At 44.9% G+C, this 25,515-nt stretch overlaps 1 protein-coding gene across 3 annotated transcripts in view; it reads right to left on the bottom strand.

Moving 5' to 3' along the window:
• Positions 1 to 25,515, bottom strand: part of LOC120522827 (chloride intracellular channel protein 4) — a 77,394-nt gene that overhangs the window by 35,783 nt on the left and 16,096 nt on the right. For 2 of the 3 annotated variants that reach the window (XM_039743509.1, XM_039743511.1), the window contains exon 2: positions 2,724 to 2,833. In XM_039743509.1, the coding sequence (XP_039599443.1) occupies positions 2,724 to 2,833 (110 nt within the window). Of the gene's footprint in view, positions 1 to 1,192; positions 1,282 to 2,723; positions 2,834 to 25,515 lie in introns of all 3 variants that reach the window. The other variant, XM_039743510.1, reaches the window with a different exon arrangement.

The raw sequence follows: 25,515 nt of genomic DNA, 5'->3' as shown, positions 1-25,515 counted from the left end.
GTGCGCAGTAGTGTGGCCGAGCGGCCTCAGGGCGTTGATGGGTTACACTTTCACGTGCAGAGGAGGTCAGCCCAGCCGGTTTCCTTGTCAGCACTCCAGGGATGTTTTATCAAGGCACCTACGCCTAGAATGGTATTAAAGTGCCTGAGCAAGACCCAGAGAGAGATCCAACAAGAAAAAGACTGTGAAAGGGAGGGAAAGGCCACAAAGACAGACCAGAGGTTAAATGAAAAGGAAAGAAAAAGTAAAGAAGAAGCAGCATCGTGGCTGAGCTGATACTGTGGAAGGAGGGCAGACGGTTGGGAAGGGGTCCCAGGAGGAGCGAGCAGACGGTGCTTGTGGGGCAGGGTCACTCGTGTTAGATGCCTGAGGAGATGGAGTGCCTGACCGCCCTGAGTGACTCCCACTGCATACCATGGGATGGCAGTTTGGAGAAGGGAGCAGAGCTTGATGGGTGCCCTGGGGATGGTGGCGAAAATGAATGCCACATTGAAGATTGACTGTGCTTGCAAGGAGACATCTCCCTTTGCTGATGGGACGTCAGTTTAGAAGGGAAGCAACAAGACTTGAATTTGTTAGTATGTGCGGATCCTGATGTTTGTTTGAATATTTTTATTGGATTAGTTACCGGATATACTTACGTATAAGTCGGGTCTTGAAAACCCGAAAAAGTCGATTGTGATATCAGACCCCAACTTATACGCCCGTTCGAAAATACGTTAAATAAGTTAAAATCAGCTTCATATTTTCTTCTGATCGAACGCTCCATCGTAGATAAGGGATGTTGTTATGATGAAGGTGTTTGAGGGTGTGAGATACACAAATCAGTGCAAACGTCACTTCGGATTAGTTCTGGTATCACCGTGTGGTCACATAGGCACAATACATAGAAATAAAGGCCGTGTGCTCCGTAGTTACTCTCTCAGGTGGGCGTTAGCATATCTCTTGGACCAATAGCATGAGTTTAACTGCATTCAACTTATACGACCGACATTATAAAATACCGCAAATTATATAGTATAATCAAGTACAACTTATCTGCAGGGGAACTTAAACTCGAGTATATACAGTATTTATCGAATTTTTAAAACTCACAAAGAGGCACTGTTGTTATTGATATTATTTATTTATGGGAGAAATTGTACCACACACTTTTTGATTTTAGACAGTAAAAGTACTGAGCACTTTTCACCTCTCTTGCTGTGTGTGAGTCTTCATCGCCCAGTCCACCCCTGGTTTACGTCTATTGATGAAATGGGTTCAGTCACAGGATACAGAATGCTAGAATGACAAAGACACACAAATGTATGCATCGGGAGGAGTGGTGGCTCTGAGGTTAAGGATCGAATACCTGTTATTGCCAAAGCAGGTCCTACTCTGCTGGGCCCTTGAGCAAGGCCCTTAACCTGCTGTACAATGGCTGACCCTGTGCTCCGACCCCAAGGGGTATGCAAAAACGAACAAATTCCAAATACAAGAAATTGTATAAGGCGTAATAAAGAACAGCAAAAAAATATATATATACTGGGGGCTAACCCCTGCACGCTTTATGTGCCAGCCACTTCACGTCTCTGCCGCTCGTGTTGTGAAGAGGGGGGCTGAACGCACCCCAAGGAGATGCGGTTGCTCCTCCGAAACCCCCTCTTAAACGTTGATACAATGGGAAACAAATATAGTTTTTTTTTTTACCTCCTCTTTGCTCGATCAGCTGCTGCTGCTGCCGTGCCATGTGATCTGCATCTCATGCAGCTTTTCGAACATTTAAAAGTCTGTACAGCAACTGTCCTACTCTTTGTCTTTTATTTCCGGCCCTGGGCGTGGTTGACTCTCTTTGCACAAAGTCTCGTCCTGATATTTTTTAGTTTATAATTTAAAAACGGAATAAGAATCTGAAAATCTAACAACATCATATTAAAGTTTGATAAATTCTGAAAAGAATGAGACAAAACATATATCTAGATAGATAGATAGATAGATATGAAAAGCACTATATAATAGATAGATAGATAGATAGATAGATAGATAGATAGATAGATAGATATGAAAGGCACTATATGATAGATAGATAGATAGATAGATAGATAGATAGATAGATAGATAGATAGATAGATAGATAGATAGATAGAGTTAAAGGCACTATAGAATAGATAGATAGATAGATAGATAGATAGATAGATAGATAGATAGATAGATAGATAGATAGATAGATAGATAGATAGATACTTTATTAATCCCAAGGGGAAATTCACATACTCCAGCAGCAGTATACTTATAAAAAACAATATTACATTAAAGAGTGATAACAATGAAAGTATAACAGACAGACAATAATTTTGTATAATATTAACATTTACCCCCCCGGGTGGAATTGAAGAGTCACATAGTGTGGGGAGGAACGATCTCCTCAGTCTGTCAGTGGAGCAGGACAGTGATATCGGTAGGTTTTAATATAAGCCTGATTTAAAGCATGACAAAAAAAGTGACATAAAAAGCGTCACATAAAATCATTGCACTGTTAGGCTTAGGATTTTATATATATAGAGTAGATAATGGGAGGTCATATTTTAAGGTTTAAATTAAAATGAAACATTTTATCGCATTGCTTTAGTTCCATTTGGGTGTGCCAGGCTCTTCCTATAAGCCCCAAATTTTCAGGAGGAAGGCTGCCAGAATTACTGCAGTGCTACGGGCAGAACACAAATTTTGTTGAACCAGCGCCTTACCGTTTCAGGTCGACGGTGGTGACGTTGAATATGACTCCTTTCAGCCACAGGATCATGAAAAGACGTTGGGAGAAGGGACAGTTTCCAATGCTCTCACCATCACTTCCAGCCTGCAAAAACAAGACAGTGATATGAGAAATGGGGCCTAGAATGAAGTCGAAAGATCCCTGGCCACTGTGGACACCCCAAGAGGAAGGTCATTCTTCATAAAAAAACAAGCTGGTTTGATGTTGTCAAACTCCATGGAATGGGACTGCCTGACATTGACTTGAGATTTAGGATTAGGGTAAAGAAAACTGCTTTTGCTTTCTGAAAGTCCAGATAAATAACATCATAAGCTCCACTTTGATCGTATCCTTTTGTTGCCTCCTCATAGAATTCCAACATGTTAGTAAAACACGACCTCCCTCTTCTGAACCCATGCTGACTGTTCAGAATAACTCCTGTCCTTGCCATGTGTTGCTCAATCTTATCCTTAATAATTCCTTCCATTCATTTTCCAGTGATTCATGTTAAGCTTACTGGCCTATAGTCGCTCTGACCTGCCCTGTCACCCTTTTTATAAAATGGGATGATATTTGTCATTTTCCAGTCCTTTGGAACCTCTCCAGTGTGCAGTGTCTTCCTAAAAATATGCGTCAAGTGTTTATATCTGAACTCACTAGCCCCCTTAAGAACACGAGGATAAATATTATCTGGTCCTGGTTTGTATATCCATCCATCCATCCATCCTCTTCCGCTTATCCGAGGTCAGGTCGCGGGGGTAGCAGCTTAAGCAGAGAGGCCCAGACTTCCCTCTCCCGGCCACTTCTTCCAGCTCTTCGGGAGAATCCCAAAGGCGTTCCCAGGCCAGCCGGAGACATAGTCCCTCCAGCGTGTCCTGGGTCTTCCCGGGCCTCCTCCCGGTTGGGCGTGCCGGAACACCTCACCAGGGAGGCGTCCAGGAGGCATCCTGATCAGATGCCCGAGCCACCTCATCTGACTCCTCTCGATGCGGAGGAGCAGCGGCTCTACTCTGAGCCCCTCCCGGATGACTGAGCTTCTCACCCTATCTTTAAGGGAAAGCCCAGACACCCTGCGAAGGAAACTCATTTCAGCCGCTTGTATTCGCGATCTCGTTCTTTCGGTCACTACCCATAGCTCATAACCATAGGTGAGGGTAGGAGCGTAGATCGACTGGTAAATTTAGAGCTTTGCCTTACGGCTCAGCTCCTTTTTCACCACGACAGACCGATGCAGAGCCCGCATCACTGCGGATGCCGCACCGATCCGCCTGTCGATCTCACGCTCCATTCTTCCCTCACTCATGAACAAGACCCTGAGATACTTGAACTCCTCCACTTGGGGCAGGATCTCTTCCCCAACCCTGAGAGGGCACTCCACCCTGTTCCGGCTGAGGACCATGCTCTCGGATTTGGAGGTGCTGATTCTCATCCCAGCCGCTTCACACTCAGCTGCGAACCGATCCAGAGAGCTGAAGATCACGGCCTGATGAAGCAAACAGGACAACATCATCTGCAAAAGCAGTGACCCAATCCTGAGTCCACCAAACCGGACCCCTTCAACACCCTGGCTGCGCCTAGAAATTCTGTCCATAAAAGTTATGAACAGAATCGGTGACAAAGGGCAGCCCTGGCGGAGTCCAACTCTCACTGGAAGCGGGCTCGACTTACTGCCGGCAATGCGGACCAAGCTCTGACACCGGTTGTACAGAGACCGAACAGCTCTTATCAGGGGGTCCGGCACCCCATACTCCCGAGGGACACGGTCGAATGTCTTTTCCAAGTCCACAAAACACATGTAGACCGGTCGGGCAAACTCCCATGCACCCTCCAGGACTCTGCTAAGGGTGAAGAGCTGGTCCACTGTTCCGACCAGGGCGAAAACCACACTGTTCCTCCTGAATCCGAGGTTGACTATCCGGCGGACCCTCCTCTCCAGAACCCCGAATAGACTTTTCCAGGGAGGCTGAGGTGTGATCCCTCTATAGTTGGAACACACCCTCCGGTCCCCTTTTAAAGAGGGGACCACCACCCGTCTGCCAATCCAGAGGCACTGTCCCGATGTCCATGCGATGTTGCAGAGGCGTGTCAACCAAGACAGTCCTACAACATCCAGAGCCTTAAGGAACTCGGTATCTCATCCACCCGGGGCCCTGCCACCAAGGAGTTTTTGACCACCTCGGTGACTTCAGTCCCAGAGATGGGAGAGCCCACCTCAGAGTCCCCAGGCTCTGCTTCCTCATGGAAGGCATGTTAGTGGGATTGAGGAGGTCTTGAAGTACTCCTCCCACCGACCCACGTCGAGTGAGGTCAGCAGCGCACCATCCCACCATATACGGTGTTGACACTGCACTGCTTCCCCTCCTGAGGCGGACGGTGGACCAGAATCTCCTCGAAGCCGTCCGAAAGTGTTCTCCATGGCCTCTCAAACTCCTCCCATGCCCGAGTTTTGCCTCAGCAACAACGAAGCAGCGTTCGCTTGGCCTGCGGTACCTATCAGCTGCCTCCAGAGACCCACAGGACAAAAAGTCCTATAGGACTCCTTCTTCAGCTTGACGGCATCCCTCACGCGGTGTCCACCAGCGGGTTGGGGATTGCCGCCACGACAGGCACCGACCACCTTGCGGCCACAGCTCCGGTCAGCCGCCTCAACAATAGAGGCACGGAACATGGCCCATTGGACTCAATGTCCCCACCTCCCTCGGGGCGTGGTTGAAGTTCTGCGGAGGTGGGAGTTGAAGCTACTTCTGACAGGGGACTCTGCCAGCCGTTCCCAGCAGACCCTCACAACACGTTTGGGCCTACCAGGTCTGACCGGCATCTTCCCCCACCATCGAAGCCAACTCACCACCAGGTGGTGATCAGTTGACAGCTCCGCCCCTCTCTTCACCCGAGTGTCCAAGACATATGGCGCAAGTCCGGCGACGACCACAAAGTCGATCATCGACCTGAGGCCTAGGGTGTCCTGGTGCCAAGTGCACATATGAACACCCTTATGCTTGAACATGGTGTTCGTTATGGACAATCCATGGCGAGCACAGAAGTCCAATAACAAAACACCGCTCGGGTTCAGATTGGGGGGGCCATTCCTCCCAATCACGCCCTTCCAGGTCTCACTGTCATTGCCCACGTGAGCATTGAAGTCTCCCAGCAAAACGAGGGAATCCCAGAAGGTATGCCCTCTAGCAACCCCTCAGAGACTCCAAAAGGGTGGATACTCCAAACTGCTGTTGGCATACGCACAAACAACAGTCAGGACCCTTCCCCCCACCCGAAGGCGGAGGGAGGCCACCCTCTCGTCCACTGGGGTAAACCCCAATGCACAGGCTCCGAGTCGGGGGGCAATAAGTATGCCCACACCTGCTCGGCCTCTCACCGGGGGCAACTCCAGAGTGGTAGAGAGTCCAGCCCCTCTCAAGGAGATTGGTTCCAGAGTCCAAGGTGTGCGTCGAGGTGAGTCCGACTATATCTAGCCGGAGCCTCTCGACCTCGCGCACTAGCTCAGGCTCCTTCCCCTTCAGAGAGGTGACATTCCACGTCCCAAGAGCCAGTTTCTGTAGCCGAGGATCAGACCGCCAAGGTCCCGCCGCCACCACCCAACTCACACTGCACCCAATCTCCTTGGCCCCTCCCATAGGTGGTGAGCCCATGGGGAGGAGGACCCACGTTACCTCTTCGGGCTGTGCCCGGCCGAGCCCATGGGTGCAGGCCCGGCCACCAGGCGCCATCGAGCCCCACCTCCAGGCCTGGCTCCAGAGGGGGCCCGGTGACCAGCGTCGGGCAAGGGAAAGCGTCGTCCAAGTTTTATTTTCATTGGAGGTTTATTGAACCGCTCTTTGTCTCATCCCTCACCTAGGACCAGTTTGCCTTGGGTGGCCCTACCAGGGGCATAAAGCCCCGGACAACATAGCTCCTAGGATCATTGGGACACGCAAACCCCTCCATCACGATAAGGTGATGGTTCAAGGAGGAGTGGTTTGTATACACATGAGTAATTGTAGCTTTTAGAAGCAAGTTGAATTGCTCCTTTCTTTTGTACCACCGTTTTCTTGTCTTTATATCTCAATCATGTTTACTTTGCTCAAGTTTGATGATGCTGAACAGACATATGCGCCACCCTGCTGGAAATAACAAAACTCCATGATTTATGTGTACACGTCAAGCATCATGGGACAAAACCTCTCCTCAGGCTCTCTACTGAACGTAACGCCATGGTTCGCTCGTTCGCCACCTGTGGTTTGTAAAGTTTTGAGAAAAGTTTGATAGTTTTCTGCTCAGCCTTCTCCAAAGTTTTGTCAATGAATCTTGCAGAATTATTATATACATGTTAGGTTTTGTTTTGAAGAGTTTTCATTGCATTTAACGTTTTGTAAATTCCAAGACTACATTGTGCTGTTAATTTTGTTTGGCCTTTGCTGTGATGCGATGACCAGTTGCTAGGGGGCGTGGCCACAGACATCACACACACTATATAAAGGGTGGTGCTCTGGACATAACTTTGGCTAAAGATTGTGATGATAGAGTACAAGGCAGAGCTGCAGTTACCTGAGAGGACTTATAAAAGACTGCTGCAGCAGAAGTGATGAAGATATCTGCAAAGGTACTAATACTCATATTAGAACATTAGAACAACTGAGACGAGAGCAGGCCATTCAGCCCAACAAAACTCACCAATCCTATCCACTTAATTCTTCTAAAATAATATCAAATTGAGTTTTGAAAGCTTCTAAAGTCCTACTGTCTACCACACTACTTGGTCTGTTAGTGTCTGTGGTTCTACGTTTGTAAAGAAAAACTTCCTAATGTGTGTGTGAAATTTACCACTAACAAGTTTCCAACTGTATTCCCGTGTTCTTGATGAACTCATTTTAAAATAACAGTCTCGATCCATTGGACTAATTCCCTTTATCATTTTAAACACTTCAATCATGTCACCTCTTAAACTTCTTTATCTTAAACTGTAAAAGCTCAGCTCTTTTAATCTTTCCTCCTAACTCATCCCCTGTAGCCCTGAATCAGCCTAGTCGCTCTTCTCTGGACATTTTCTTGTGCTGTTATGTCCTTTTTTTACCCTGGAGACCCAAAGTGCACCCAGGACTCCAGATGAGGCCTCACCAGTGTGTTATAAAGCTTGAGCAGAATCTCCTTGGACTTGTACTCCACACATCAAGGCGCTATATATCCTGACATTCTGTTAACCTTCTTAATGGCTTCTCAACACTGTCGGGAAGTCGATAGCTTAGAGTCCACTATGACTCCTAAATCCTTCTCCTAAGGTGTACTCTCGATTTTCCGACCACACATTGTGTATTCAAACCTCACATTTTTACTTCCTATGTGTAATTCTTTACATTTACTGACATTAAATTTCATCTGCCATAAATCTACGCAGGCCTGTCTGCTGTCCAAGTCCTTCTGTGATGATATAACAAAGTCCAAATGATCTGCTAATCCACCTATCTTGGTTTCATCTGCAAACTTAACCAGCTTGTTAATTATATTCCTATCTAGACAGATAGATATAAAAGGCACTATATAATAAATACAGTAGATAGAAATGAAAGGCACTATATAATAGATAAATGATAGATATGAAAGGCACTATATAATAGATAGATAGATAGATAGATAGATAGATAGATAGATAGATAGATAGATAGATATGAAAGGCACTATATAATAGATAGATAGATAGATAGATAGATAGATAGATAGATAGATAGATAGATAGATGCTTTATTAATCTCAAGGGGAAATTCAGATCATTCATAAATGATCGAAATCATTTATAGATTATAAAAATAGCAGCGGCCCCAGCATTGACCCCTGTAAAACACCAGTCAGAACAGTGATTGGAAGGGGTCTGTTGTGGAAAAATGGAGTGTCAGTGTGCCAGTTCTGATCACCACTGAGGTCTCTTTCAACCTAACTGTATCCCAACAGTGTAAGAGATCTGGAGACCAAGCCGGTAGATGAAGGGGAAAAACAAATAAGTTGAATATTGAGCCATGATGGTGGTTTAACTGTAAATCCATCATGATTGGACTGGATGGACTGATGAAGGGTCTCTCTGACGGTGTGGGTCGGCTTCTTGCTCCCACTTTTCGGCTTTAGGAGCTTCTTGAATCCTACACTGTCTATAGTCATGACCGGGATGTGCCACACAGAAAGCAAGGGGATGGTGAAAAAGTGCTTTTATTAAAAACAGTTAAATGGCCTCCCCAAGAAGTGCAAGGCAAAAATCATAAATAATCCAATTAAAAGAAGGTGTCTATGTGGAGGTTAAAACGATCAAATAAATAATCCATTAAAACGAGGTTAAAACACAGCAGGAGACAGTCCTTAAAAAGTGTCATCTCCTTGACTTGACTCTGGCAGCCAAGAAGGTGCCTATCCAGCAGTTTAGCAGCCCACCTTCAGCGCTGCTCCTTGGACTCGGACCCCTGCTGCCCATCTGTGGCCCCAGCAGGACACTACTGCCAAAGCTCCTGACATCCGCTGCCAGGCTCATTCGCCCATGGTCCATGGCACCACCCGCGGGACGCCTCTCTCTGCCACTCTCTCCCCTACAGCCACACTGCCTCTCTCCGGTGGGCTCTTCAGCTACCCCAGCTCCCAGGTCACTCAGCTGGAGTGGCCATCAGTCCCCGAGTCCAACTGGTCCGGCTGTCTGCCTTCTCTCCCACTCGCACTTGCTCTCTGTTGCTCCTGCCTTCTTTCTCTTTCTTTCCATCTTTTAACCTCTGCTCGATTTCACTCCATCTCTCTCTTATTATTTTTTTTCCTCCCTCTAACACTTGTGCTTCCCTTTTTAAATCGGCTGTAGCTCAGATGTGGCAATCAGTAGCTCCCGGTACCGATTTGGGTCACAGATGATCCTTCATTTGTGCACTAAGTGTAGGGCCGTCCACTCAGACATTGCACACGGGATCCCCTCTAGCCACACTACCACACCCCCCACACAAAGACACAAGTGTGGGAATTACTTATTTAAAATACCCCAACCAGCCGTGGGCATCACTTTACTACAGACTTCTGATGAAAGTGAAGTGCTTAATGCTGCCACCTCACAGCTAACCCCATTTTAGGTGCTATCTGTGTGGAGTCTGCATGCTCTCCTCATATCCACAAGGGATTTTCTTGACGTATCTTCATTACATGACACGTCCCAAAGGTAGACTGTGGACTGTAAATTGCTCTGGACAGTTGAGTGTCTGACCATGTTCTGTGATGGACTGGTGTCCTATCTAGAGCTGGTTCCCCTGTGGTGCCTGGTAGTGCTCCATGACCCTCAAGTGGTTCTGAAAAATGTATGGATGGACAACGTACAGTCGCAGCCAAAAGTTTTGAGCATGACACAAGTGTTAGTTTTCACAAAATTTGCTGCTTCAGTGTTTTTACATCTTTTTGTCAGATGTTTCTATGTTATACTGAATTAGATTTGCAAGCATTTCATGAGTTTCAAAGGCTTTTATTGACAATGACATTTAGTTTATGTGCAGAGTCAATATTTGCAGTGTAGGCCCTTCTTTCTTTTTCAAGACCTCAGTAATTCACCCTGACAGGCTGTCTTTCTATCAACTTCTGGGCCAAATCCTGACTGATGGCAGCGCCCCATTCTTGCAGAATTGGTAGGTTTTTGTTTGCCCACCACAAGTTCTCTATGAGATTAAGGACTGGGGAGTTTCCTGGCCATGGACCCCACATGGTGATGTTTTGTTTCCTGAGCCACTTAGTTCTCACTGTCACCTTATGGCTCCATCATGCTGGATTGTTCATTGTTGGTCACCAAACTGTTCTTCGATGGCTGGGAGAAGTTGCTCCCAGAGGATGTTTTGGTCCCATTCTTTATCCATCCATCCATTATCCAACCCTCAATATTCTAACCACAGTGTCACGGGGGTCTGCTGGAGCCAATCTCAGCCAAGACAGGGCACAAGGCAGGAAACAAACCCTGGACAGGGCACCAGCCCACCTCAGGACGCGCGCACACACACACACCAAGCACACACTACGGACAATTTAGAAACACCAATGCACCTAACCTGCATGTCTTTGAACTGTGGGAGGACACCGGAGTACCCAGAGGAAACCCACGAAGATACGGGGAGAACATGTAAACTCCATGCAGGGTGAACCCCATTCTTTATTTTTAGGCAAAATTGTGAGTGAGCCCTGCACTTCCTTGGCTGAGAAGCAACCCCACGTGACATGAATGGTCTCAGAATGCTTTACTGTTGGCCTGACACAGGACTGATGATAGCGCCGCTCACATTTTCTTTTTTCCGGATGCCCCAAACGATCAGAAAGGGGATTCATCAAAGAAAATGACTTGACCTCAGCAGTCCAATCCCAGAATATCAATCTGTCCCTGATGTTTTTCTTGGCTTCTTTGCTGCCCTTCTTTACACCCACCAGGCCATCCTCCAAAAGTCTTCACCTCACTCACACCTGCCTGCTGCCACTCCTGAGCACTGGGTGCCCGCACCTGAATCAACTTTAGGAGATGGTCCTGGCGCTTGTTGGACTCTCTTGGGTGCCCTGAAACCTTTCTTTTAACAATTGGACTTCTCTGTTCAAACTCAGTCAGCGTGGCAGAGCGATCTCCACCCTTGTTCTCATCGGCACTCTCACCCGTGTTAACTTAAATTACGTCAGCAGGTCATTCTGTGGCAGGGCTGACATGCAGTGGAAATGGGTTTTTTGGTATTCAGTTCATTTTCATGGCAAAGAGGGGCTTTGCAAGTAATTGCAATTCATCTGATGACTCTTCAGAACATTCTAGAGAAGATGCAAATCACCATCATAATAACTTAGGCAGCAAACTTATTATTTGTGTCATTCTCAAAACCTTTGGCCATGACTATAGGTATAAGTGAAATAAATCTGTCTATTATAAAAAAAAAAATCCTGGGAGGGAGACTAGGGAGAGGAGATGTGATCTTCTCGGAAGACAATTTGGCATCCGCGCGAAAGACACTTTCATGTCACATTACGTTAAGGCAATTTGACGTCCCGTGAGACAAGGCAGTGAGACCGCATTTAAAACAAGTTCAAGGACATCTAACCACGCAGTTGCTGGAATGCCTTTGACAGACAAACATCATTTGCTCCGAGATCTTAAAACAACGACAAGCGACAAGCAGAACATGCAGCAGTAGCAGCAGGGAACCAGCAGATGATCCGACTGCTTTTCCTTAGCTTGCGTTTAGCCCACACCATCACCACCCTTCACAATACGAGCGGCAAAGACGCAAAGTGGCAAAAAGACAGCTGCAGTACAGACTTTTGAATGATCGATGTGCAGGGCGACAAAAAGAGCAGGCAGCTCACCAGCAGCAGAAAGACAGCAGATGATCCGACGGCATCTCCATAGCGTGTGTTCAGCTGCCCCCTTCACAACACGAGCAGCGTTATACTTCCTGTGAGAAACATTTAACCACGGAATTAAAGGACCAGTATTGTTTTCACAAATGTCTTAAAGCAAAAGTGAAAATAATGCATATGTAACAATTCCCATGAAAATAACAATCTCATTAAATTGTATATTCGGTAAACCAAACCCGGGGGTGTGCGAGCGAAGCGAGCAGGGGGCGGAGCCCCCTAGTATAATATAAATGAAATGTATTATTATTATTATTATTATTATTATTGCACAGAGTCTTTGTTTCCTTTCTTTACTGAAGACAAGTGCAAATTAGAATGGAATTGTCTTTTTTGGGGACAAACAGCAATAAAGCAACTAAAGCTCCAAGGATATGGGTCTGTCCTGTCTGTATACACTTTGCATGTTCCCTTTGTGTCCATGTGAGTCCCCATCACATTGCAAAGGTGCATAAGGGTGTGTGCGTATTTGGTTATTGTCCCCTAAAGGAACGGGGCCTGCCTTACACCAAACACTGCTATCATATTTATGGTCAAGTCAAGAATGGAGTGGGACTTCAGGAGATGGATGGATAGATAGACAGATAATTGTGCTACTGCCCTCTTGGAGGTGGTCGATTACCCTGCTTGATGTTTTTTCTTATTCAAACAACTGACCCTCTAATGACCCTAAACTGACACCCAGTCTTCATGTAATTAATTCATTTAATGGCCTTTTTACTTTATAACTTGTAAACACCAGCAGTAGGTGAGCTTAGAGCTGGCTTTGTAAAGCGGCCGGTCACTACACATTGTGATCAGCAGAGGGCACCCCTGAGACATCCCTGAACTCAGCATAAACTCTGAAGAAGCCAAACATGTGAAACAGGAGGTGAGGAATTAAAGAAATGACAAGTTAAGATAGAGTTAACACAACAATAGACTAAAAAGTAATGACCGAAAAGCACTTTGTGGCCTTAGTCACACAACAGTACATTTCCTCCCTTCACCCTCCTTACTCTCAGTAGCTAAACATTTGCACTCCTTCCACCCAACTCCAAATTCATTGGACTGACAGACTTGCTTGGAGTGCCTCAAAGAAACACTGAATAATAAACTCGTACTGTTTTAGGTACATATAGTGCCTTTCCATCTTAAAAACTCATCCATACATGAGTTAAAGGTAAGGTCAGCTCAGGTTGGGGAGCATGCACTGGTACAGTGTTGCAGCACCCACTACATGACAAAACAGCTCGGGATCCCGGTTGGCAACCCCCCAGGCAGACATGCAGTCCAGTCCCATCCATCCATCCATTCAGTTTCTAACTCGCTGAATCCGAACATAGGGCCACGGGGGTCTGCTGGAGTCAATCCCAGCCAACACAGGAGCCAATCCTGGGCAGGGCGCCAACCCACCGCAGGACACACACAAACACACCCAGCACACACTAAGCACACACTACCAATTTAGAATCGCCAAACCACCTAACCTGCATGTCTTTGGACTGTGGGAGGAAACCCACGCAGACACGGGGAGAACATGCAAACTCCACGCAGGGAGGACCTGGGAAGCGAACCCGGGTCTCCTAACAGCGAGGCAGCAGCGTTACCACTGCACCACCGTGCCGCCTTAGTCCAGTCCCACCCTCCAGAAATGACCCTTTATCTGCCACAGCCAGGTGTTATGTGGGCGACCCCTTGGCCTGGTCCAGCCACTCGAGTCCCCAACAAGGGGGCCACATGGCCGTAGTGCCATAACTGATGCTCCTTCACAATGCAGGTAATGTGCCTCACTTGGGACTCCATGAGCAACACAAAGTCAAACCAGCAGTACCCAAGGATTCTCCGAAGAGACACAGTACCAAAGGATTCCAGTCTTGTGTGCTACAAGGACCACCAACTAGTGTTCAGGCATGTGTCTGCAGCGTGGCACAATGCAGAAGTATAAACTGCTTTCAATGGCGTAGCCTACAGCATACAGGTTTGATGTAGAAATATAAATCAGCCTTTAATGGTGGCCCTGAAGCTAAGGATCAGTGGTGGCAATCAGAAGGTTGTTGGTTCAAATCCTGTAAATGCCAGAAGGGATTCCACTCCGTTGGGCCCTTGAGGGAGGCCCTTAATATGAGGTGAAAAGAACCGAGACGTGAATGTCTGTCGTCGATACACACAAAAATAACAAACACACCAAGTAAGAGGAGGGTTGGGGAGCAGGCGATGACAGCGCATCAATGCATCCACCACCTGAATTGGGACCCGAGTGCACCACACTGGAACAGTCGGAGGGGTTTTACAGTGGCCGTAGTGCCAATCCTGCCACCAACCCCAAGTTTTCCCAGGAAGTTGGACACCAAGTAAGCAGACACTAAAAGTGTTATATTAAATAAGTAATATACTTTAACATACAAACACTAGTTTAAAATATACACAAAATATACAAGAAATAAACTCATTTGATCTATGTGTGACCTCCAATGTTGATTTATTGACTCTGGCCCGCTGCTAGATGGTCTTGTTGGTCACCTTTATTTCGGTTACTATGTTCTTATTTCTGTACGTAGTTTTGTTTACTGCTGTGTAAGTTGTATCTTGGTTTATGTCAGCACTACTGTATTTGATTGCTTTATTTTGGGTGGTACGCATGTCTTTTGCTGTTATATATGTTATAATACTTGTGTAACAGAATAAGCCATCGCTACCTAGTGGATCTATATTGCTAATTTCTTGCATAAAAATATATATACATTTTGTATGAATGTTTAAAACTAGTGTTCATATGTTAAATCATTTATTTAATAATAGCCGTCCCCTGTCGTCCCACCCACGTAGTAGTGAAACAGGACAGTGAGGAGGGCCCTGCCCAGCTCCCCACTCCTGACGTCACGCTTCCCCTCTTCCTCGGATTAGCATGGATATATCGCTCCTGCAAGCAGACTATGATACATAGCGCGAAGAGAGCAGTCGCAAAATTTATCAGAATGTTCAAGCAAATTCTAGAAAAAAAACGGATCTAAATTTGTTAAGTAGTTCTCTCGTTCACTAGCTAAGCAGATGTAAGGTACACACCCCAAGGCAGGCACGTGAGTGAGGAGGGCCCTGCCCTGCTGCGTGTCTCGGGGATTCATGCAAATAAATCGGCACCGCAAGCAAACTATGACGAGAAATCAACCAGAATGTTCAAGCAAATTCTGGAAAAAAAAAACCGATCCAAATCTGACTTAACAGAGGTGGGTTAAGATCCTTCCAGTTGAGCAAGACAAGTCTACGTGCCAATAGTGTAGTAAAGGCAATCACAGTTTGTTTGCCCTTTTCCACTTTAAGCCCATCAGTGAGCCCACCAAACACGGCTGTTAATGGATTAGGATTGATTGCGACACCAAGGCTGTCTGAAAGGAATTTAAAGATTTTGGTCCAGAATGATGTTAATTTGGCGCAGGCCCAAAACATGTGACCCCAGTGAGGCTGGAGCTCGATTGCAACGTTCACAGGTTGGTTCTCACCCTGGAAACATTTTGGATAACTTCAAATGAGACAGATTTGCTCAATATATGATTTTAAGTTGAATAATTGAATGTTTTGCACATATGAAGCTCGAGTGAATTCTGTGCATGGCTGCCTTCCACTCCTTTTCTGAGATGTTGAGTCAGAGATCCTTTTCCCACTGTACTGTGGGATCTTTGAAAGGAAGACACTTTAAAATGGTTTTATATAGATCTGAGCGAGTTGTCCCCAGATGTGTAATCTCATACCAAGAATCACATCTGGTGCCCACAAAGACTAGGAGGCTAGCAAACAGCATCTCCTTATATATGAGGGGCGATCCCAGCAACTGCAGGCCAGGGAGCGTAACGCGCATCACAGACGAATTAATGGAAGGAATTATTAAAGAAAAAGATGGAGCAGCACGAGGCAAGAAGAGTGAGAAGCCAGCATGGGTTCGGGAGAGGAGGTCAGGTTTGACTAATATGCTGGAATTTGGTGAGGAATCAACAAAAGAATACAATGAGATTTATGTATACAAGATCATTTAATTTCATATAATTATTTATACGCTAAAAAGCATGGGATAGGAGACGTGCAAATGATACTACTTACCTGTAATTATTTAATTTCTTTTTAATCTAATTATGAATAAGCCAAAAAAAAGCATCTGAAAAGGAATGTGCATTATAATTATTTGAGTTTCATTTCATTATTTGTAGTAGTAGGGTGTTTTACCGTGTTATTCTCACTATATTTCATTATTTGTAAGCTAAAAAGGCATACGTCTAGGAGTAGCACATGTGATATCATGTATCCGGATGTTCAGAACGCTTTCAATAAGAGAAGCTGGACGTCAGACTAAAAGAAGTGGAAATTACAGTGGGTGGAAAAACTGGCTAAAACAGCAAGAACAAAGGGCTATTGTGAACCTTACCAGAATTAGGAGACGTTAAAAGGGGTGTCCAGTAGGGGTCAGTGCTGGGGCCGCTGCTCTTTTTCATAAATAGATAGAAGGTCTGGTTAACCTCTCAGTGCACATCCAGCCTCACAGCGGGTGTCTGCTGCCAGACTCTACTGGAGTGACACTAGGTGTAAAGCTATGGATGAGGGGGAATGAGTCGAAGCTTTACAGGGGGCTTGGAGAGTATATAGGCCAAGGGCGGGTTTAGGGTGGATGAAATTCAGTGTAAATAAATGTAAAGTGTTAAACATGGGAAGTAAAGAGGTTAGATTTAAATACACAATGGAAGGTCTGAAACTTGATGATACACCTTATGAGGAGGATTTAGGAGTCACAGTGAACTCACCATTATCTACATCTAAAGTCTTAAATGGCCAAGGTCCGGCTTACTTGTCTAAACTTATCATGACTTACAAGCCAGAGAGCACATTAAGATCTCAAGATGCCGGTCTGCTTATGATACCAAGGATTAATAAAATAACAGTGGGAGGTCGAGCTTTTAGTTACTGGGCCGCTAAACTGTGGACTGGTCTTCCTGCTACTATAAGAGATGCCCCTTCGGTCTCAGTCTTCAAATCCCGGCTGAAGACTCACTTCTTCAGTTTAGTATACCCTGCCTAGAGCTGCTGATTAACTGTACAGACTGCATCTCTGTTGTTAGTCATTAGCACTAAAACATAAGTAACATGACAGTTAGAATTGGATACTAACCCTCACCTATTCTGTTTTATCTTCTCGGTACTCAAATGTGGCACTTGATGCCACGGCCCACCTGCCAAGTTGTTTTGCCTGCCTAAGGTAAAGTCATCTCTGATGGAGGATTGCAAGAATCGTGGGTTGGAGGCAGGGGCGGTCCTAGCCTGTTTGGTGCCCTGGACGAACACCCCCTCTGGTGCACCCCCCGGCACCCCCCCCAGCATTCTAATAAACACTGAACAAAATCAGTGCAATAAAACAAACTATGGGAAATGTAATGTCTAACAAATCCAATTTTACATTTATACAGCACCAAAATATTTTGTTATAGTGTAAAGACTTTTCACTTTAGTACCGTCTTCAGTCATCAGTTCACCAGGTCACTAACATCTACATAAAGCTTTTCTCTCAGAGCTGCAGTCAGTTTATTATTTCGGGTTGACTTTCCCCGCTTACCTAACTCCACTACGCGAGTCATTTGCACGCAAACATATATATCCATACCAAAAAAACTCTTACTAACACAAATCATTTTATCAACATATATGGGTGTGATAGAATTTAGAAAACACATCGGTGCAAATTTTAAGTCTATATCATAATGTCTGATGCTTTTGTGTTTGTTTGTTTGTTTTTATTTTGTTTTATTTTGCTAACTGGTTATTAGATCATGCCGCTCCAGCCAGCCAGCCAACCAGAGAATCCTCCATCGCCCCGCACCTCTCCTCCCTGTACGGCAAGCAGCAGGCGCACCTCGCAAATGGAGGGCACCCTTACTCCCCGCAAATGGGCAATAGAAAACCGATCAGTACCCATGCAATCCCAAAAATGCGCTGGCATGATGTTGGGGCAGCATGGGCGCGCACAAAAAAAAAAATCTACATATATTTTTTGCCGATGTCCATGATGCCGCCCCCACCACGATGCCACCCTGGGCAACAGCCCATGTTGCCCATATCAAAAACTGCCACTGGGTAGAGGGGTCCTTTCATTAGATTGGCTGGCCCAGCTCTGTCTCAGCTATGAAATGGCCAAGTGGGGAAGGCAGCTTGATGGCCGAGGGCTCTAGGATCCTATTATGTGATATCATCGTCTTTTAAATTCTGCTCTGTACTTGTAAAATTTCGATTGTATTGAGGATTGCTTGTGTTCTGCTCTGTGTGTTGTTTTGTATTGATCCTCTTTTCTGACAACCTGCCTGGAAGGGGGTCTCTCTTTGAACTGCCTTTCGTGAGGTTTCTTCCATTGTTTCCCTATAAGGGTGTTTTTTGGGAGTTTTTCCGTTATCTTCTTAGAGAGTCAAGGCTGGGGGGCATTCAAAAGGCAGGGTCTGTTAAAGCCCATTGTGGCACTTCTTGTCTGATTTTGGGCTACACAAAATAAATTGCATTGTATTGTAATTGTACATCTGGACAGCACAGAAGACATCAAGAAGGCTAAGAGAATGGTAGGTTATAAAGCACCCTGATCTGTAGAGTAAAAGTCATGCCTAAGCTATTGTGACCACTAAGGGGCATAAGAGCACCCCAAACCCCTGACACAAGCCCCATGTTATTTTTTCTCCAGCCGTCTGGAGTTTTTTTTGTTTTTTCTGTCCCCCCTGGCCATTGAACCTTACTCTTATTCGATGTTAATGTTGATTTATTTTTTTATAATTATGTCTTTCATTTTTCTATTCTTTAATATGTAAAGCACTTTGAGCTACTGTTTGTATGAAAATGTGCTATATAAATAAATGTTGTTGTTGTTGTTGATGTTGAAAGAACCTTTTAATTTAACAGAATCCCTTTTATATGCTTCATCTTTAAAGTCAAAATCAGCAGCACAGTTAGAATTCTCTTCCTCCACTCCTCCCAGCAAGCCTCATCCACCACTACCTGAATCTGACTGCCTTTCCTAGGTGGGGCGGCTTCTTTTATAAAGGACCCAGAAGTACTTCCAGCATGATGGTGTTGGAGGATGGAAGTCCCACCAAACAGGGACCCAAAGGCCTCGACAGGGCCATCCTTCCGATGTACAACTCCCAGGAAACCCTGCTGGTGACCTAACTGGGACTATGCCAGAGGACCACTGCCATCTTTAATGTTGGTGGAGAAACTGTCCCTGACATCTGTAGCCATAGGTTTGAAGTGTGCCACTGTGATCTGGCAGTTTATTACAAACACCTTATGTTATTAGGCCAAGAGGCTGACAGGGCAAAACAACAGGGGAATAGGCAGGAACACGTAAAGGACACACAGGCGGGATGTTTAAAAAATGATGACGTGTCGTGTTTGCTGATCAGTATATATATAGGGAGTTTCTCCTTGTCTTCTTAGAGAGTCAAGTCTGGGGGGCTGTCAAGAGGCAAGGCCTGTTAAAGCCCATGTGTGATTTTGGGCTATACATAAATAAATTGCATTGTTTTGGGTATATAGGACGAGGGTCACAGTCTGCAGAAGCCATTGTCACACACTTGTGCATGGGAGGCAGCTAAAGGGCTCAAAATAAGGTACTTATTTGCCAGACCAGGGGATGACAGAGTGCACTGATCCTTTCTCTTTTTCATCAGCAGACCGACCACAGGAAATTCCGCCTGGATTCGATGGTGCCAATTCTGGTTCTAGGAACGATGATGCCACTTTCGTTTCCGGGCCTGACAACGTCACTTCCGGTTCTAGCCCCCATGACATCACTTTCCCAGCCTGACTTTAAAACCGCCATGTTTGCCTGTCTGTTCGTTTGTTTGTTTGGACTGAGATCTGTTAAGACCAATTTAGTATGATCTTGGCGGCACGGTGGCGCAGTGGGTAGCATTGCCGTCTCTCAGTTAGGAGACCTGGGTTCACTTCTTGGGTGCTCCCTGCGTGGAGTTTGCATGTTCTCCCCGTGTCTGTGTGGGATTCCTCCGGGTACTCTGGTTTCTTCCCACAGTCCGAAGACATGCAAGTTAGGTGGATTGGCGATTCTAAATTGTGCTTGGTGTGTGTGTGTGTGTGCGTGCCCTGTGGTGGGCTGGCGCCCTGCTTGGGGTTTGTTTCCTGCCTTGCACCCTGTGTTGGCAGGGATTGGCTCCAGCAGACCCCCGTGACCCTGTAGTTAGGATATAGCGAGTTGGATAATGGATGGATGGATAAACCTTCATCTTTGGCAGCCATACTTCAAGTATACGGGCGGCTGCCTCCAAACCTTTCCCTGTGTTGTCTGAATCCTTTCACACCAGGAATGATTAGAACAGGTGCCAACGGCACTATGTTGGTCTGAAGGAGCACACCTCAGGCAGCAGGTACCCATACTTGGCAAGTTTTATAAAAAAGTTCACTACTTATGCAAAACAGGAGAGTATTTACTGTATACGGGGAAGAAACTGGATTGAATGATGTGCGTTCATCAAGCCTTCCTCACTGAAGACCTGGCTGACGTGTGTACTGCTCCATTAGCTTTACTCTGGTCTGGACATGTATGTATACATATGTTGTAATTTGAGAGTGGAAGCTACATGTTAAAGCAAGTTACTGTAAATACTTACTGTATACAGTAAACCCTTGATTACCCATCAGGGGTCGGCATCGTGGCCATTACAGATAGAAGAAAAGACAGATAACAGAACAGCTACTTTAAACATGATATACAGTAGATTAACTTAGTGAATAGTCATATTTATTTACAAAACAAAATATAATATAGTATTAACAAAATTATTTAATTCATATATCCTGCGGTGGGTTGGCACCCTGCCCAGGATTGGTTCCTGCCTTGTGCCCTGTGTTGGCTGGGATTGGCTCCGGCAGACCCCCGTGACCCTGTATTCGGATTCAGCGGGCTAGACAATGGATGGATGGATGGAATATTGTAATGACCAGCATAATAAGCAAATACAACTCAGAGGTTACAGGGGTTTTCTACATTTTACTTGGAGTCTTCTTTCCATAACAAGCAGTAGCCCTTTCTTATACTTCATTATTTGGGATACAACGCACATCTCCAAAACAATAAAAGAAAGCTCTCCTTACCAGTAATCATCTCCTGCCACTCACGTTCTGTCTTTCTCTGTACCACAAACACTCCTGCTTTTTTGTCCTGACTCCCTTCTCCTGTTGCTCATCTCCTAATTGCCACGTCCGCCCCTCAGAACAGAAGCCTTTTACTCAATCCCATCACTTACACAGCATTACGCCTTTTCTGCGCATCACAAGCTGCCTGCACATCACAATATATTAACAAAACATAATAGAATTTAAAAAGAAAATTACAATGCAGAAGAACATTAACATTAATACAGAATAACATCTGTGGTGGGTTGGCGCCCTGCCCGGGGTTTGTTTCCGGCCTTGCGCCTTGTGTTGGCTGGGATTGGCTCCAGTAGACCCCTGTGACCCTGTAGTTAGGATATAGCGGGTTGGATAATGGATGGATGGACAGAATAACATTACCATCAGTGGTTTTCATTTTCGACACATTTTTCAGTTTTGTTGCTATCGCACTTTATATCGCTCACTGTTGTTCTTCCTACTCTGTAAATGGAAGCAATACTTGAAACATTTTCACCATTTCGTAAATGTTTAATAATTGTTTAATAACTTTTGTGACAAACACCACAAATATACGTTTATCGGCCATAACAATATAGAGTAGATTAAGTATAACAAAAGAGAATAGTTACGTAACTGACACTGTGGTGCCTGAAGAAGAAAACCATGTGCTTGTTCCAACAATGTGCAAAGCTCACAGTGTCTTGCATGGCAGGAGTTTTAGAATAGTAGGTAGGCCCTGGCGGGCGCAATGAGTTTTTTTTTGTTTTTTTTTATTTGGCCCTGACAGTTAATTTTACTGTATCTCTTTTTGCATCATGTTGCTCTCATCTGATTATCTCCGCCATGGTTACTAAAGGGATGTGTATGGCTTGAGTCTGTTCATCATTGATAAAGAACACAATCCCAGGAAGCAAGCGCCCCTTGCTGGAGACAACATTCTGGTTCCCCTAGTTCTTTAATTATGTCCTCTCTGCCACTGGGATTAAAACTGTGATCCATCCCAGCCAGGTTGCACTTCCATCCATTATGGCCTCCCGGTTAGGTAACACATTACACTCCATTGCACTTTGGATGGCTGTCCATCAGCTACGACATTTACATTATATGACACACTGGTGAGGCCTCACCTAGAGTGCTGTGTACGGTTTTCCTCTCCGTTTTACAAAAACAGACCTAGCAGGACTAGAGAAAGCCCGGAAGAGAGCAACTAGCCTGATTCTGGGACTGAGAGGTGAAACTGAAGGTGAGCAACCTTTTCAGTTTAAGCATACAATGGTTAAGAGGTCAAATGATTTAGGTGTTTAAAATTATTAAGAGTATTAGTACGATGGACCCCTGCTGCTCCTTTAAAACAGGTTTCTGAACAAGAACACTGGGACACAGTTGGAAACTAAAGGGAAACTTTTACACAAATGTTAGAAAGTTTCGCTTCCCACACAGAAGCAAATACACAAGGAATAAATTACCGGTGTCACACACGTGTGTATGGGAGGCAGTTAAAGGGCCTGAATAATGCAAGCGGGTGTCGAGGTGCACTGACTTTCTCTCTGAATCCTCTGCAGACCATTCACAGGAAGTCCCACCGGGTTCCGCCAGATCTGATGACATCACTTCCGTTTGTCCCAGTGCATCTGATGATATCACTTCCAGTCCCAGTGAATTCACTTTCGGTTCCGGCGCACCTGATGACGTCACTTCCGGTCCTGATAACGTCACTTCCTGTCTTGCCCTTTAAAGCTGCCATCTTAACAGCCTTAAATCAGTTCTGTTTTGGACTATGACCGGTGAATAACTCTCAACAAATTACCTATTTGAAGCCACGGCATAATATACGGGTGGCTGCTCCAAACCTTTTTGATGTCTCTGGTTCGTTCTTATGACATCAGGTAGTGTGGTGGAGAGTAAGACTTTAAGGAGTAACGGTTGTCATGGATATGGGTGGGTGTCACTCATGGCCTGCACCCTTCTCTAGACCTGTTTATGACGGAATGAATGGCTGAATGGGCAAGGCCGGCCAGTGGTTCATGGGGAAGGGAGCACCTGGCTTTAAACAGACTGTAAGGGAAGGAGGAGCCAGCTATATATGCAAATCAGTGGCAGGAAAAAGGTGAACTGAAGAAGAGAGAACCAGACGCAAAGGAGAAGCCGACACTACAGAAAAAAGGCAAGAGGGAAAGCTACTCAACCTGATGGGAAAAAGTTAGGTGAACCTGGGTTCATTTCTGTAAGAATTACTTTTCTTTTCATATGAATGAGGTGAAGTCATTCGGGACAGGACCTGGCGGGCCAGCCTAAGGGACTGTGTAGCATTACCTTTCCCAGAACAGGAGGTCACAAACTGTAAATAATCTTGTTTAACGGTGAATATTTAAAGGTCTGTGGTTGCATTCATTTGTTTTTCGCATTTGTGTATTAGTGGGGTATGTTTTGTGATTCGTGTCGGGTGGTGGAAGCACTGCAGCGCGTTATTATGTATACAAGGGTTTGTTTGTTGTGTCCGATGCCTCATTTTACAGGATAACAACAATTCTTTTGTAACTCAACTTTGCTTTCGCTGGTGTGCTCTGTACTTGTGGTGGTTTAGTAGGAAAGAAGTGTTGATCACTCACACCACGTCACGATCATTTCTTTATTTTTGTCTTTCTCCTTACTGCCTCTCTAGGACGGCAGCGCATGTTATAATCGTGCCGACTCGGGGAGCGGTTCAAAGGGACCCTCAAATTTTGATTTGATGTCATTTGGAAGAAATGAGTTAAACAGGTGCTTAGCTGAGTTGAATGGCCTGTTCTTTTCACAACTGTTCTAATGCCGAATATCTTACAACATCCCAGGCACCTCAATTTGGCCTAAATAATCCACTTCATGGAAGATTCTGCAGTGCACAACAGTGAAGTGTGTACAAATGTCCCATTTACATTTGCCATGTTTGACACAATGTAACCGTCTGCTGACATGATTGGAATTGAGTTCCTCTTATTCTAAGTGCATCTCATTCCTAACTCTTACGTGGACAGCCCTGTCACAATTCTGATACACACAGATAACTAAATGAGCTCAAGATGATTTTCTGCCATATTGCCCTCAAGTCACCAGACATTAACAGGATTGTGTTGCAAACTCGGCAAAAGTACTTTACTTACATTCGCCATCTTCTTCAAAAGAAATCCCACTTCTGACACCACCCCCAGCTCTCGCACAGACAACCAAATGAATTCCAGATGTTCCCCTGTCATATCACCTTTAAGTCACCATAAAATAGCACGATTGTTTTTCAAATGCTGTACTTTACTTAAATTCACCATTCTCAGTAAAATAAAAAACAAAATCCCACCCTGAGTCCATCAAATGAGCTCAAGAAGATCCTCTGTCATATCATCCTTAAGTCGCCAAATAGTAGCAAATTTTTATTTGAACGCTATTAAAGTGTTTTACTTAAATTCACCATCCTCTTCAAAAGAAATCCCACTTCTTACACCATCCCCAACTCTTACACAGACAACTAAATGAATTTAAGAAGCTCTCCTGTCATATCGCCTTTAAGTCACCATACAATAGTAAGATTGTTTTTCAAATGCTGTAAAACTTCATTTAAATTCACTGTTCTCAGCAAAACAAAAAAATAAATAAATCCCGCTTCTGAATCCATCCCCAACTCTTGCAGAGAGAAGCAAAAGAGCTCAAGAAGATCTTCTATCATGTCATCCTTAAGTCACCATAGAATAACAAAATTTCATGGGAACACTATTAAAAGTATTTTACTTAAATTCGCCATCCTCGTCAAATCCCACTGTTAACACCATCTCCAGCTCTTGCACAGACAACCAAATGAACTCCAGAAGTTCCCCCTTTCATATCACATTTAAGTCACCATATAATAGTAAGATTTTTTCCAAATGCTGTAAATCTTTACTTAAATTAACCATCCTCTTCAAGAGAAATCCCACTTCTGACAACATACCCAACTCTTGCAGAGAGAAGCAAATGAGCTCAAGAAGATCTTCTGTCATGTCATCCTTAAGTCACCATATAATAATACAAATTTCATGGGAACACTATTAAAAGTATTTTACCTAAATTCACCATCCTCGTCAAAAGAAATCCCACTTCTAACACCATCCTCAGCTCTGCACAGACAACCAAATGAACTCCAGACGTTCTCTTGTCATATCTCCTTTAAGTCACCATGTAATAGTAAGATTGTTTACCAAATGCTGTAAATCTTTATTTAAATTTACTATAATCCCGGCAAATGAAAAAAAAAAAAAAAAATCCCA

Source organism: Polypterus senegalus, chromosome 2, assembly GCF_016835505.1.
Source record: "Polypterus senegalus isolate Bchr_013 chromosome 2, ASM1683550v1, whole genome shotgun sequence".
NCBI lineage: Eukaryota > Metazoa > Chordata > Cladistia > Polypteriformes > Polypteridae > Polypterus > Polypterus senegalus.
This window is presented reverse-complemented; position numbering and strand designations above follow the sequence as displayed.